The sequence below is a fragment of the Dermochelys coriacea genome, chromosome 3 (assembly GCF_009764565.3).
Source record: "Dermochelys coriacea isolate rDerCor1 chromosome 3, rDerCor1.pri.v4, whole genome shotgun sequence".
In the NCBI taxonomy this organism is placed as follows: Eukaryota; Metazoa; Chordata; order Testudines; family Dermochelyidae; genus Dermochelys; species Dermochelys coriacea.
The window spans coordinates 50,573,168-50,589,709 of NC_050070.1; the positions used below are offsets into that span (position 1 = coordinate 50,573,168).

The following is a 16,542-nucleotide window of genomic DNA, read 5'->3' on the forward strand; positions in this document are numbered from 1 at the left end:
TTTTTAAGAATCTGATTGGGTTTTTTGGGTCTTAAAAATCCAAGGGGTTTGTGCTCATCTTGTTTATTCTCAAGCCTCCCCAGGAAAAGGGGTGTAAGGGCTTGGGGGGATATTTTGGGAAAATAGGAACTCCAAGTGTACTTTTCCCTGTTCTTTGCCTAAAACACTTGGTGGTGGCAGTGTTTTACCTAATCTAAGGGAAAGGACTTTGTGCCTTGGGGAAGTTTTAACCTAAGCTGGTAGAAATAAGCTTAGGGGGTCTTTTATGCATGCCCCCACATCTGTACCATAGAGTTCAGAGTGGGGAAGGAACCTTGACAGTCCTGTATCATGGTGAAATCATCTTCGGTGTATCATGGTGTATCATCTTCGCAAGCAGGCTGGCTAACCTAGTGAGGAGGGCTTTAAACTAGGTTCACTGGGGGAAGGAGACCAAAGCCCTGAGGTAAGTGGGGAAGTGGGATACCGGGAGGAAGCATGAGCAGGAGTGCTCCTGCCTCATACTGAGAAAGAGGGATGATCAGCGAGTTATCTCAAGTGCCTATACACAAATGCAAGAAACAAGCAGGGAGAACTGGAAGTCCTGGCACAGTCAAGGAATTATGATGTGATTGCAATAACAGAGACTCAGTGGGATAACTCACATGACTGGAGTACTGTCATGGATGGATATAAACTGTTCAGGAAGGACAGGCAGGACAGAAAAAGTGGGGGAGTTGCATTGTATGTAAGGGAGCAGTATGACTGCTCAGAGCTCAAGTATGAAACTGCAGAAAAACCTGAGAGTCTCTGGATTAAGTTTAGAAGTGTGAGCAACAGAGGTGATGTCATGGTGGGAGTCTGCTATAGACCACCAGACCAGCGGGATGAGGTGGACGAGGCTTTCTTCCGGCAACTCACAGAAGTTACTAGATCGCAGGCCCTGGTTCTCCTGGGAGACTTCAATCACCCTGATATCTGCTGGGAGAGCAATACAGTGGAGCACAGACAAGCCAGGAAGTTTCTGGAAAGTGTAGGGGACAATTTCCTGGTGCAAGTGCTGGAGGAACCAACTAGGGGTAGAGCTCTTCTTGACCTGCTGCTCACAAACCGGGAAGAATTAGTAGAGGAAGCAAAAGTGGATGGGATCCTGGGAGGCAGTGACCATGAGATGGTCGAGTTCAGGATCCTGACACAGGGAAGAAAGGAGAGCAGCAGAATACAGACCCTGGACTTCAGAAAAGCAGACTTTGACTCCCTCGGGGAGCTGATGGGCAGGATCCCATGGGAGAATAACATGAGGGGGAAAGGAGTCCAGGAGAGCTGGCTGTATTTTAAAGAATCCTTATTGAGGTTACAGGGACAAACCATCCCAATGTGTAGAAAGAATAGTAAATATGTCAGGTGACCAGCTTGGCTTAACAGTGAAATCCTTGCTGATCTTAAACACAAAAAAGAAGTTTACAAGAAGTGGAAGATTGGACAAATGACCAGGGAAGAGTATAAAAATATTGCTCGGATATGCAGGAGTGAAATCAGGAAGGCCAAATCACACCTGGAGTTGCAGCTAGCAAGAGATGTTAAGAGTAACAAGAATGGTTTCTTCAGGTATGTTAGCAACAAGAAGAAAGTCAAGGAAAGCATGGGCCTCTTACTGTATGAGGGAGGCAATCTAGTGACAGAGGATGTGGAAAAAGCTAATGCACTCAATGCTTTTTTTGCCTCTGTCTTCACGAACAAGGTCAGCTCCCAGACTACTGCACTGGGCAGCACAGCATGGGGAGGAGGTGACCAGCCCTCTGTGGAGAAAGAAGTGGTTCAGGACTATTTAGAGAAGCTGGACAAGCACAAGTCCATGGGGCCGGATGCACTGCATCCGAGAGTGCTAAAGGAGTTGGCGGATGTGATTTCAGAGCCATTGGCCATTATCTTTGAAAACTCATGGCGATTGGGGGAAGTCCCGGACAACTGGAAAAAGGCTAATGTAGTGCCCATCTTTAAAAAAGGGAAGGAGGAGGATTCTGGGAACTACAGGTTAGTCAGCCTCACCTCAGTCCCTCGAAAAATCATGGAGCAGGTCCTCAAGGAATCAATTCTGAAGCACTTAGAGGAGAGGAAAGTGATCAGGAACAGTCAGCATGGTTTCACCAAGGGCAAGTAATGCCTAACTAATTGAATTGCCTTCTATGACGAGATAACTGGCTCTGTGGATAAGGGGAAAGCAGTGGATGTGTTATTTCTTGACTTTAGCAAAGCTTTTGACACAATCTCCCACAATATTCTTGCCAGCAAGTTAAAGAAGTATGAGCTGGATGAATGGACTATAAGGTGGATAGAAAGTTGGCTAGATTGTCGGGCTCAACGGGTAGTGTTCAATGGAATCAATGGTGGAATCTCCTTAGAAGTTTTTAAGGTCAGGCTTGACAAAGCCCTGTCTGGGATGATTTAGTTGGGGATTGGTCCTGCTTTGAGCTGGGGGTTGGACTAGATGACCTCCTGAGGTCCCTTCCAACCCTGATATTCTATGATTCTATGAAAGGGGACAGTGGCAATGCTGTAGCTCTAGCAGGAATGATCATATGTCTAATTAACAGGGGTAATCTAATTCACCTTCTACTGGACTATCCACAACAACAACAAAAAAGATGAAGACTCACCACTAGCATACACTTAGTCAAATGCAGTTTTGACCAATTCCAGTTTGTCTCGGTCACTCTTGGTCCCTCTTTTCTTCCACATAATGAAATTGTTTCAGTTGTTAATTTTGCTAAGAAATAAATTAGCAAATTGTGAAGTCCTTATACAGTTGTTATTAGACCTGTGCAGAGGATGGCAGTTCTGTTTTGTGATGGATTTTGAGATTTTTTTTTTTTGACATTTGGCTTCATTCTGAATTGGAATGAAAACTGAAAAGTTCAAAATTCTCCGCAAAGGGCAAGTCTGAAAAAAATGTTTGTTTTGGGCCAATCAGAACATTTCATTTCAACGAAATCAAAATCTTTATTTTGTATTATTATAATACAAAATGTAAAAAATTTGAAGTAAAGTTGTTTCGGAATGAAAAATCAAAGCGTACTGTCCCAAAAATGTTTAAATGGGATGTTTTGCCATTTTGCAAAGTGTTTCAATTTCAATGGAACTGTATTCCATTGAAAGAATGAGGGGGGATTTGATAGCTGCTTTCAACTGCCTGAAAAGGGGTTCCAATGAGGATGGACCTAGACTGTTCTCAGTGGTGGCAGATTACAGAACAAGGAGCAAAGATCTCAAGTTGCAGCGGGGAAGGTTTAGGTTGGATATTAGGAAAAACTTTTTCACTAGGACGGTGGTGAAGCACTGGAATGGTTTATCTAAGGAGGTGGTGGAATCTCCTTCCTTATAGGTTTTTAAGGTCAGGCTTGACAAAGCCCTGGCTGGGATGATTTAGTTGGGGATTGGGTCCTGCTCTGAACAAGGGGTTGGACTAGATGACCTCCTGAGGTCCCTTACAACCCTGATATTCTATGATTCTATGTGCCCATGGAATATGATTTCTGTCAAAGTTTCTCTGACCAGCTCTCGTTCTTGGTCTTGTACCCTCTGTAGCTGCAAGCCAGCTGTCGGTGACCTTTCATGTAGCTCTCATGAAGTCCATCAGTTTTATCAAAGCTCTTCTTGCTCTAGATGTTCTCAAAAAGAAGAATGAGTCCTGATAATAAGGATGCTCCCTAGGACCATGCAAAGTGGTCCAAGTAGTGATGAGCAAATACATCAAAGTCTTCAAGATCCTTCCCTGTCCCAGGAAGCAGCCAAGACAAGTAGAAACCCCCAGCACTTCCACCCAGTGATTAAGAAAGAGAGGCATGGGGTGGATATTAAAACAAATTTTCTCAGCTAATGTACACTGAGAGGCTCCACTAAAGTCAATGGAGATGAACAAATTTATACCAGGAGAGATTTTTGCACATTGTGGCAAATGAAGTTGCAGAAATCCACAAAACATTCCCCTGAGTGAAGGGTTCCCATGACAGGGAAGGCACTTGGCAATTTGGGTGCATTATAGATAGCTATGTACTAATGTCACAGATGACAGTACAGTGTCAAGACCTTACTCTGAATAGTTTGCTTCTCTCTTTGACCGAACTGAAGTGATTTTTCAGTTCTTCAGGATTGAATATCACACCGAGTTATAATAATACATCTTCCAACAGAGGATCTCAGAGCTTCATAAATAATAACTGAGCCTCAAGTCTTATCACTTTCAGCTAGAGCAACTGAGGCACAAACTTGCCCTAGGTCACACAGTCTTTGGCAAGGCTGGGAACAGACTACATGTCTTCTGGCTCCCAGGCATGTGCCTTGACCACAAGACCATTCTGCCTCTTTAAAATATCCAGGTGCAGTGGGAGAGATTCCCACCCAAGTGAAGAAGAGGTTAAAGAGCTCAGTCAGCCCCACCCTGGTACACCAGTGAGGGCTGGCAAACCTGGAGATGGGCGGCTCCTTAAAAGGTGTGTCAGATGGGGAGGGGGGCATCCCAGGGTGGAGAATGGGTCCCAGCCGTGTGTGTCTACACAAACAGCAACCCCCCTTTCTAGGGGTCAGAGCTAACCTCTGTAACACTGTAAGTACCACACTTACCAATAGAACAATACTTTTATCTAAGTCAGGCAAAGAGTAGGAGTAGGTCCAGGAGTAGGTCCAGGTCAGGGTCTTTAGCAGGAGTTTAATATGCAAACTCCCTTGCTCCCAGCACAGCATACAGCACACAGTTCTCTCCCTGCCCCAACACCGAGCTACACATACACAGACTCTTCCCCATGCCAAAGCAGACCCGCACTGGGTCAGTCCAAACTAGTCGATGCACTCTGACACTGGCATGTATAGTGAGCTCAAACTCGAGCCTCTTGCTTTGTGGACTGAGCTGTTATATCAGCTCCAGGCTGGGCCTCTCTAACCATCCTCTTTTGCAAGCAGCAGTGAGTCAGTTGGCTCTCCTCCAAACAGCTCCTTGTTCAGACTCTGCACTTCTGCACTTTGGTGTCTCCCTGCCCCAGCTCAACAGTACTGTTTCCACTGCTACTTTTCCTTTCTTCTCCCTGCACACATCTTCCCACGCATGTCCCTGCAACTGCACATTGACTCAGACCTTCCCAGGTGATCTGTAGTTAGTTCTGTGTCCTAGCTTTGGAGGGCACATCCCACCCAGCCAATCAGGTTTGTGCACAGTCGTGGGAAGCAGGGGGAAGAGGAGAACCCAAGCCCAGTGGAAGGTGGCACTCAGAGGGAAGCAGAGCTAGAATACAGAACTCCTTAGCCTTCTTAGCTTTGCTTTTCATTAGCCCCCAGGATGCTCAGCATGGGCCCCTCAGACACTCAGGAGTTAGGAATCCAGTCCCCTTCACATACACTATTTACCTATTTTCTTTGTGCAGAACAGTGGGGAGAGCCTGAACTGTTTTGTAGGCTGCCGGATTATTTAGCTGTTATGTAGGCTGCCTTTTCCTTTGTTTTAGATTGCAGGCATACCCAGAAGGGAAGAGTGCCTCCCTAAGGTTTCAGAGTAGCAGCCGTGTTAGTCTGTATTCGCAAAAAGAAAAGGAGTACTTGTGGCTAGTTAAATTAGAGACTAACAAATTTATTAGAGCATAAGCTTTCGTGAGCTACAGCTCACTTCATCGGATGCATCCCTATGGTTTGTAGCTGGGAGACCATGCCCCACACTCCAAACCAGCACTATAGTGAAACCTACAGCCAGAAGGGACATCTTGGATGCGATAGATGCCCACCCACACCACATGGGGGTTCTCTAGAGGTACAGTCTATGATGAGTGGTGGAACAACTTGGGCATTTGCTTTCCAACCCTGACCCAAGGATAAAATTAGAGGGAGCTTGGAAGCCCATGCACAAGAAACAGAACCCAAACAGCATGAATCCAAAGCAGCAGTGTGAGCGGCTGATGGAGAGCCAACAACAGCAGGCAATCCAGCAACTGCAATTCTAGTAGCAACCGTTGTGGCAGTGGGCTGCTCAATAACAGTTACAGACAGTGGCCCAACAGGAAACCCAGTAACAAAACCTGGTACCACAGTTACTGATAGAGCTGCAGCCTGCCAGGGCAGTGTTAAGGGAAAGTTAGTATATGTGACTCCATTTTGGTTTGGGGCCCACCATTGTCTAAAAGCAAGTACATCATGCACCAGGAGGAGAGTTCCTTAGATACTGCATTCCTGTGTTTCAGAGTAGCAGCCGTGTTAGTCTGTATTCGCAAAAAGAAAAGGAGTACCGGTGGCACCGTAGAGACTAACAAATTTATTAGAGCATAAGCTTTCGTGAGCTACAGCTCACTTCATCGGATGCATTTGGTGGAAAAAAAAGGTTGTTTTTTTTTTCCACCAAATGCATCCGATGAAGTGAGCTGTAGCTCATGAAAGCTTATGCTCTAATAAATTTGTTAGTCTCTACGGTGCCACCGGTACTCCTTTTCTTTTTGCATTCCTGTGAAAACCCTCCCCCTTGTTTCCAGCCTGTCTCGACTCCCGGTTTCTGTTCTTTGTCTGTTCCTAACTCCCTGCCTCCTGGCCTTGTGGGCCTCCCATCCTGATAAGAAAAGTTACTGATGCATTGCTTTAGGACCATGTTGTGTAGTTGAAGTAATAGTTTAGCACGGGGAATGTACCTAGCAAGGATAGGTGGTAGATAAGGAAAGGGTTTGTCTATTGGCTAAGGTTTCCACTGCTGCTTTTTCTCTGTTGATGCATGAGGGCGACATGCTTTGCTAAAAGGTATATAATTTTTGTATAACCTGCATTCAGGGTCCCCTTCTGACTAGCAGGGGGGCACCATGCTCGAGCGTAATAAACTTAATATCTTTGGGAACTCTGCAGTTGTGGACTTTGTCCGTGTGCCTCAGCCTAGACTCGAACTGTGCGTGACCTATCAGGTATAATTCGCAACAGCAGCCACAGGTCCAGCAGGGGGGTCATGAGCCCAGGGCCTGTGCTTCCACCAGCACCCCTGAAGCTGACTAAAATGGAACCTGATGATGACCCTGAACCTTTCTCAACCACTTTTGAGCAGGTGGCAGGTGCCTTCCAGTGGCCTTGAGAGCACTGGGTCTTTGTGCTGGCCCCCTTCCTGATAGGCCCAACCCAGACACCCTACCAAGGGCTTGATCCTGTGGCTGCATGGGATTACACACTGGTTAAGGCTGCCATCCTGGACTTTCTTGATATCAGTGAGGAGATGCTCTGCTTCCACTTCCAGACAGAAACTTATCACCAGGAAGCTCAACAACATGTGGTGACCCAAAAACCAAAGGACCATTGCTGGTGGTAGTTATGGCTGGTGGAGCAGAGTAGAGTTTAAATTAATAGAACCAAATTCATACTGATGGAGCAGTTCAAACAAATACTCCACACTTGGGGATGAGAGGGAATATTCAGAGACTTTAACTGATGCATTCCAGTTGATGGAAAATGTTATGTCAACTAAGGAATCCCCGAGATGGGAAGGGAAAGGAACAATCGAATGCTAAGAAGCTCACCCAGCCTGATGTAAAGCCCAGTCAGGGGAGAGCACCTTTTGCTGGTCAGGAACAAGTACCCTCATCTTCAGCCTTCTAACAGTTAGGATGACAGCCCCCATCCCTGCCTCTGGGCAAGCCACAGTGACAGGCCAGGAAGGGTCTGTAGGAAACCTAAGGGATCAATGGGATGTAAATCTGTTGGACTTCAGATGTAGTAAGATTTTGGTGCAGACTCCCTTGGCCAGGGCAGAGGCAGCCCCAAGTGAGACAATCTTCTTCCAGTGTATTCACGGGGATGAGAAGGACTACCACAGTAGACATCTCCAATAACAGTGGAACAGCATATGAATTCCCTCCCAGTGTCTCTGTTCTTGACATTGGCCAATGCTGTGCTTATTGGTTGGCACTGGTGATACTTTCAAGAAAGTAATCTAGTTTCAAGTAAGAAATCAAGTAATTTCAAGTAAGAAATCTGCAAGCTACAAAAACTGGAGGCAGTGGCAGGTCTGGGACCAATGGGACTCGAAGGATTAGTAGAACCAGCTGACTCTTTTCAGGGGGAATTCAAGGTCCCCAAGATATGCATCCAGGTCACAAACAGGAACAGTAGCCAGAAAATTGTATTGCTGGATTTAGAAGCCCTGATTTGTGGCACAGATTTTGTCTACTAACAAAAAGGAGGGCTCTATGCTGAGCAGGGTCTACAATCAAACTGCTGCTGTGAATGATGAGGTGGTAGAATGCCCAACACCTGAGGCAGGTCCCCCATTTTATACTCTGGACAGAATGCCTGTACTGCGTTGACCATGATAAACAAACTGGGAAGTGAGGACCCTATTATTGCTATCCTGGTTGTATTTCCAGGCACTCCTGCAGCTAGAACATGACATCCCTTGTGCTGGGAACTTAGGCTGGGAGAAGACCTTGTCCTGTGTATTCGCTCATTTTTAGTGGCCTGGCATCCACCAAGAGGTCAGAGAATGCTATGCCTCTTGTTCTGAATGCAAATTAACTACCACAAAGTGCATCCCCGAAGGCCCCCTTCATTCCACTACCCTGATCAAAACTCCCTTCAAGCAAATTGGGATGGCTATGGTGGGTTCCTTGGAGAAAAGCTGGTAGGATACAAATACATTCTTGTAATTGTAAACCACACCACCTAGTACGCAGAGGCCTTCATGCAAAGGTAACAGCAGTCCTGCTGGAACTCATTAAAGTCTTATTATTTAGGGATTCCCCCCCAAAATATTGACTGATTAGGGGAATAACTTTACATCCCAGGTAATGCAGGAGCTATGCTCCCTGTTGAGGATCATGTCACTATAACCTCTATGATCTGCAGATAAGATGGGTTAGTTGAGAGGTTCAACAAAACCTGAAGGAGATGCCTCCAATGCCAGGCATTGGGGCCAGCTACTTCTACCCCTTTTGTTTGCTATAAGGCAGGTTTCCACCATATTCTCTCCCTTTAAACTGTTATATGGGCAATAGTCCTAAGGAAAACTAGACCTCTTATGGGAGGTCTGGAAAGAGAAAGACCCAAAGATGACCAATACAGTCCAGTATGCTATCCAACGCAGAGAGCACCTCAAGAAGTGGGGAGTTTTTGCTCATGAAAACCTGTTGCAGGACTAGCAAGTGCAACAACAAACATAGAAGCAGGGTGCACACCTATGGACCTTCCAACCTGAGGACCATATACTATTTTATTGCTTCCCAGCATGAAATCCAAGTTACTAGCTAGCGGGCAAGGACTTTTTCAAGTGGTTTGTTGGTCATCCTTTTGAACAACGATTTCCATCTGCTCAGGAGGCAAGCAGAAACTAGGCTCTACTTTGTGAACCTGCATAAGCATGGAAAACCACAGAATGGTGTTAACTGCTTATCCATCTGAGCCAGAGCTGGAGCCTCAAGCGCCAATTCCCCAAGAGCCAATGCAAGTAAAGATGGGAGCCTGTAACTCCTACCTGAACAAAAAGCTCAGGTTTTACACCTTGAAGCCTTCCCCCATGTATTCTCCTCTGCACCTGTCAGGATCCGGCTGATACACCACCACACTGAGAAAGTCCTGCAACAGCAAATTAAGGAGAACCCTCAGCCCTTACCTCGGACAATGTGGGAGACCATCTCGGAGGAGTTGCAAGCTATGCTGGACCTAGGCGTAGTCAAAGATCCCAAAGTGACTGGCAAAGTTCAATCATTATTTTCTCAAAACCCAATGCACTTCTGCATAGACTTCTGAAAAGTGAATGTGATCTTGAAGTCTGATGTGTATCCAGTGCCTTAAATAGATCAGCTATTGGTATGTCTAGGGCCTATCAGGTTTATCAGTACTTTAGATCTTACAAAAGGGTTTTATCAGATCCCCTTCTCACCTGCATTGCAAGAAAAAAAAAACAGTCTTTTCAACACTCTTCAGGCTCTTGCACTTCAGAATAATGCCCTTCAGCTTACATGATGAAGCTGCAAAATTTCAACATTTAATGGATCTGGGGCTCAGACTGGGATGAGCCCTTGCAACAAATATGAGCTCTTCTCCAATCACTGGCTAAAGCGGGTCTCATGGCCAATCCAGCCTAATGCAAACTGGTGAATAAAGACGTCACTAATTGGGTTATAACATGGGAGGACAATTTAGGAGACTAGTTAGCCAAGTGCAGGCATTGGTGGCTTGTCCTATTCCTTGAACAAAGAAACAGGTAAGATGCTTCCTTGAGCTAGCTGGCTATTACAGGCCGTTTATTCCTGGTTTCACAACCATCGTGGTCCCTCTGATGGACTTAAGAAAAAGTCGTAGTCCGAAGAAGATCCACTGGAGTGACAACTGTGAAAAGGCCCTTAACACCTTGAAAAATGGGTTGTGCTAGAAACCAGTCCTCTTCACTCTGCATTTCTCAATAAATCATTTTGCAGACAAACAACTCAGATGTAGGCCTGGGTTCTGTACGTCACAGGAGGTGAATGTTGAGGAGCACCCCATTCTGTACTTAAATAGGAAGCTGTTTCCCCATGAGAAGGCCTACTCCATGATTGAAAAGGAGGCACCAGCAGTCATGGGTATAATCCATAGAGCCTCCTTAGATATTATTTACTAGGTAATCCCTTTCCCTCATTATAGACCACACACCCCTCTAGTGGCTAAAACCATGATTGAGAGGAACCCTCACATTATGCTATGGTATTTAGCTCTCCAATCTAATTGTTCTAGAGTACAGCATCATGTCAGAGCAAAACACAGCATTATGGACTTCTTTACATAGGAAATAAGAGAATTGGGATCTGATGGGAGATCCAGAGTTCTGTCATGACCACCCCAGTCAGGAAAGAGTTAAATAGCTCTGCTGGGCATAATCAGTCCCAGCCTGGTGCAGCTGTTAGGTCTGTCAAATGTGGAGAGGAACATCTCCTTAAAAGGGAGGATCCAACCCCAGCAGAGGGTGGCATTCAGAGGGAAGCAGAGCTAGAACTCCTTGGCCTCACAAAGCAGGGGCTACTTACCCATTAGTTGATAAAGAGCTGCTGCCACCTGGACCCTCATGAGAGGTGGAGAGACCACTTTTACTTTGCTTTGTTTTTCATTAGAGCCCAAGACACCCAGCCTGAGCCTCTCAGACATTCAGGGGGTTAGAACCCAGCCCCCTTCACAGAGATGATTTACCTTTGTACTCTCCAAGGAACAGTGGAATGAGCCCAGACTGTGGGCTGCAGGATTATTTTGTTTGCCTTTTCTTTTATTTCAGACTGCAGTCATACCCATGAGGGGGGAAACATATCCCTAAGATTGCAGCTGAAAGATTGCACTCCAACTCAGTGCCACAGTGACACCTAGAGCCAGAGAGGGTCATTGGGGATGAGAGGGAGGTCACTCTCATACCAAGGGGATGCACCACCTTGGACACCAGGATTGTTACTTTACTTCATGTGAAAAGGCCTGGCAATTAATGTAATTCACATCTTCAGTCTGTTTATTTTCACATACCTCATTGCCATAGTCTTACTCCCATACTAAAGCTTCGCATTAAACATGCAATTATCTGATTAGCTTCTAAGGCTTTTAATTCTGAAACTGCTCCCATGCAGCAGGCTTGTCCTTGAAAAGCTGGCAGCAGTGCACGATTTCTTGCAAACACTTCCATTTGTATATTGCCACCTATACCATGAGGAAAGTGCTCTGTGGCGGTATGATTTCCAAATGAAGGACCCAATCCTGCCTTAACAGTGGTTTTTACACCAGTATAATGTTGTTTTGCTACAGTTACTTCCAACTTACACTAGTGTAAGTGAGAGCCAAACCAGGCTCCAAGTCTATCATTGGAAGTCAGGGGGATGGACTTAATGATCTAATAGTTCTTTCTATCTAACTTCTATGACTCATTTAATATATGGTCACAGAGAAAGTCAGTGACTCAGACAAGGTGCGTCTCTGGCAATATTGAGTATCTGATAAGAGTCCAGCAGCCATGGGAAGGCTGGATCCACCATGACATCCAAGCCACTTTAACTGTTTCTCAATATCTTACTGAGACGCAACCTTTTTCACATTTTCATAACAAGATTTCCTATAATCTATTCAAAATAACATGTAATATATATATTGCTCCGCTGAAAGCACATACTGCAGTTCCTGGGTCATATTCTGCTTTCAAATACACCAGTATAAATCCAGAGCAACTCCACTGATGTCAACAGAAGTGCTCCAGATTATCACTGATGGAACTAAGGTCAGTTCTTGGCCCAGGACATGTAGTAACTTCATGACATCAGTGGTGTCACTCTGAAATTACACATGTAAATGGGATAAGAGTTTGGCCTTCTGATTCAGGGGCTTCTGATAAAGAATGGAAGGTGTCAGATGCTAGAATAAACAGATTGAATTTCAAAAAGCAAGTTTTTGGGGGGTTATTGCCTGGTACTAGAGACTCTGTTCCCTCTCCTGTGTCTCTCTGACCCACTGTTAATTCAGAACACATGTCCCTTGTGTATAGATGAAAAGCTTTGCACTAAAAGTAGGATGAGATGTTGTTCCACTTACAGCTCTTGAAAACCAGAAATAAGAAAATATTTTGTATCAACAGGTCTGCGTGGAAACCATTCACAATCAATGTCTTACCTGATGAGTGAGCTCTTCCTCCTTGTCCATCTCCAGCACATTCTGGTTCAAGTCACTATGAGAAATGGTAACTGCCTTGTGATAAAATTGCACCCAGTATTTATAGGTGCAACTACAGTAAAGGTTAGTTTGAACAGAGTTTCTATAAGGTTCTTTTCCCAGAAATCCAGGGCAGATGATGAACGATAAAAAGCAAACCTTCATGTGTCATTGCAATTTTCTGGAATAGTGTTAAAGTAGTAAACTGACAAATGCACATTTCTAGCTGACTGCCTGAAAACAAAAGAGAACTGAGCATAAAACTGTTTTGCTCAACTTTTTGTTCCCCACAAAAGGTTTTTGTTATGCAATGAAACATTTTTATTCTGGAATAGAATCTATTGTTAGACTCCTTAGAGGTAAAACCTTTATTGGGCATTATAACAACAATATGTTGTTGAAGCACATAGACAGAAATTTGAAAGGAAAAGCACATTGCAAGAACAAAGTGTAGCACCAGATTGTAATTCTGAGTGCTTGTGTCACTCATTAATGTTGAAGCATTTGATTATTTCTGCTTTCCCCCCATAAAAAGACTTCAGAGATCTATCAGAATTCAGTGCTTGCTCAGCTACCCGTTTGCATGGTCTCTTATTCACAACATACACACAGTTCTTTCTTTCCCCATGTGTACCTTTAATCGTTGGATTCCAGCATGGCAGAACATAGCACAGGCATTGTCAGGAGGCACCTTCCACTTAACTATCTCCACTACTCCCAGCTCATGCTCCAAGTATCCCCCTTACTTCCTTTTCCAACCAATCATATATCTTTCTCTGACTGAGCTAATTAACTCATTAGGTCCAACCATTGCTCCCAAGTGTCAACAATCCCCACTATGACAGGTTAATTGATTCCAATGAAGCTTGTAATCTTCTCTGTTATTAAATTCCCTACGTGACCAAGGTGCTACTAGTGCTCTGAGCTTGTTTCTCTCACCAACAGAAGTTGGTCCAATGTAAGATATTACCTCACCCACCCTTGTCACACTTGTCCATAGATTTTTCTGTTTTGTTTATTAGGGTGAAAAGGAATTCTAAGGCTAATGTTTAATTGGAATTTATGCAAGGTCCTCTAGCTGTCTCAACATCAGAAGAGGAGAATATTGTGAGTGGATGGTACAATACAAAACTTTGCTGACTATATGCCTGCTGACAGCTACTCAGTAACCTGGTTTCATAGTGTGTAATCATCATGCTTAATTCAGAGTTACAATTCAATTTAACTGATTTTAGATATTGTTTTTATAAGTGGAATTAAAACTGTATTTGTAAAACTGACGCATACCTGTGGAAAATGGGGGGGTGGGGAGAGTAAGGGCAGCAGCTTCAGCAGATTTTACTGAGCATGCTCAGTCCATGGGTGCCTGCTCAGTACAAGCCAAGCAGCAACTTTGGGGGAGGGAGGGGGCTGAGGGATGCCCCCTGAATGCATCGTCTCTGACTGAACCCATAAAAATAGTAACTAAGGATCTGATCAAGCAAAGAACTTAAGCACCTACCTAACTTTGAGCACATTGACAGGTTTCAGAGTAGCAGCCGTGTTAGTCTGTATTCGCAAAAAGAAATTTGTTAGTCTCTAAGGTGCCACAAGTACTCCTTTTCTTTTTGAGCACATTGACTCCCATGGGATTATTTATTTGCTTAAAGTTAGCACATTTTGATACATCTGTGTCTGTTCAATGTAATTTAAACAACTTATTTAAGTAGCACTGCACAGTAAGAGCCCATCACCCCTCATCTTTTATATGTGTCCCCAGTGCAGTGTGCATCCCACTGTGTACTGGGGTAAGGGGAAGATGACTGCTGAGGTACAGGAAATGGGTCTGTGAGCCTCTGAATGTGCCACAGCCCCTGTCTGTGGGGCTCGTGAGCTCCACCCTATGTGCATCCATTTACACCTTAATTTCAAGTGCTACAGTAAAGTGCTTGCCTGGCCCTGCTTAGCTTGTGAGATGTGGTGGGATCCACAGCTCAGAGCCTAATTCTTTTCTCAGGTAAACTGGTGAAATCTGTATGCAGTCAAATGATAGAGCTGCTCTGGTATAACATAAAGCAAAATTTGCCCCACAATGGTTTGGCAGAAGACTTAGCCACAGTCTTTATCTGTTCTTTCTGCATATCCCTATTGCTGCATGAATTCTATAGCCAAATAATTATTCATTAAGTCTCCTTTTCCATGCTTCCCTTAGGAGAAGCATTCATTTTCTCATAGAATTGTTGTTACTGTGTAAGTATTATTTTCCAGATTGGATTTATGGAAAGTGCCCAGAGTGGAAGAAATGCAGAAGACATTCTGATTCTCAGAGGTTGTCTCCTGCAGTGTATCTATTTTATTACCAGCTGATATACCTCTCTAGTTTATAGAATTGCAGAATTCTTTCCCTTGACTGTTGGCATTCCAACAGTCTTCTGACTGCAGGCAGGAGAGAAGCAACCTTGCCTTAGAATAGCATAGGAATTCCTTCCATTCCAGATCCACACATTTAAACATTTATTTTAGTTCATGACAGCACTTTTGGAGGTAGTGAGCATTTTTACCATATTTTTTATATACATGGATGGCATGGCATTGATACTTGCCTAACAGGAAAAGGAAATTATTGGTGGGTGGTTGGTTGTTTATTTAGGTGTTTAGACTGTGCTCGAAACCGTAAAGGAAGAGATGGGATTGTGTCTGTCCCACTGAGTTTACTAAAGGCCCATTCCCTCAAACATGATCACTGCTTTCTATTGCTAGTAGTGCCACAATTTCAGTGGGATGTGAGGGGTCAACCATTCTCATATGTACGTCAGCGTCCTCCAGCCTCTCCCACAAATACTATTTGTTTTCCTGTTCAGGTATCTGGGGAGGGGAAAAGAGGAGAAGGGTAAGATTCTTAGATTATGTAAATTAATTTCAGTGGAACTATGCTGATTACACTAGCTGAGAATCTGGCTCAGAGATTGAAGCAAAAGCCTCTAATGTGGATCATGACAAATATAGCATACGGTATTCATTAATTTCCTTGCCTATGTTACTCACAACATTATGGATAATGAAAACTGAAAGAATTCCTAATATATTTTCCCTCTTTATGTTTGTTCACCATTTGTTCTTCTCTCCTCCCTCAAATTCCCTCTCCCCCAACTCTGACAAAAAAAAAAAAAAAGGAAAGTAGTCCATTTCTAGGTCTGACAGTTTCTAATCAGGGGAATACAGTATTTGGAAAGTTTATTTATAAATAAACACTGGAATTTATATACTGACTCATGGAAATACTTCTGTTGATCTTAGGTTTTGTCAAAACCTGCTTTCACATGAATTTAGGGTTAGTGCCCCTTTACAATTTTTTTTAAACATTTGTTGGAATTATTAAAATTTGTTACTGTTTCAACAGAAATGCCAGTGGTTCTTCTATGAAATGAACAAATTAGCTCTCCTAATGGTCTTTTCCATTTTCTTTCTGGTTCTGGGAATCAGATCCTTGGATTGCTTCTCTTGAAACAAAATTACGATATTGAATGCACTGAAGGAATTAGTCTTATATAGAGAATCACTGGTAAAAAGATCAGATTCAGCTGTTCATTTGAGACCTGTAGAGAATTCATTTAAACAAAATGGAAGTTGAATAGCTCAAATGATGCATACTGCAAAGCTGTCAGCTGCATTAATTGTGGAATTTGGGTATTAGAGCAATGGACACACTAAATCCGAGTAATCATTACAAAATTGAAGCTGATATTTAACAGTACTGGGGAAAAGACCTTAAATGGACTCCATTTCGAAACAAGTTGTCCCCACAGAAAGGGTGAACTGAGAGAATTAATGAAGAAATGGACTTTGACTTACAGTGTTCTGACTGTCCTTCTAATAGACTATCCAATCCTTTAAAATAACACTTTCCGTTGAACACAGTTCTTAAAT

At 43.8% G+C, this 16,542-nt stretch overlaps 1 protein-coding gene across 1 annotated transcript in view; it reads right to left on the reverse strand.

The window, feature by feature from the left end:
* LGSN (lengsin, lens protein with glutamine synthetase domain) overlaps positions 1 to 12,627 on the reverse strand; it is a 34,959-nt gene extending 22,332 nt beyond the window's left edge. The window contains exon 1 of the mRNA XM_043511470.1: positions 12,598 to 12,627. Within this exon, the coding sequence (XP_043367405.1) occupies positions 12,598 to 12,627 (30 nt within the window). The remainder of the gene's footprint in view (positions 1 to 12,597) is intronic.
* Positions 12,628 to 16,542: the final 3,915 nt, after the last annotated feature.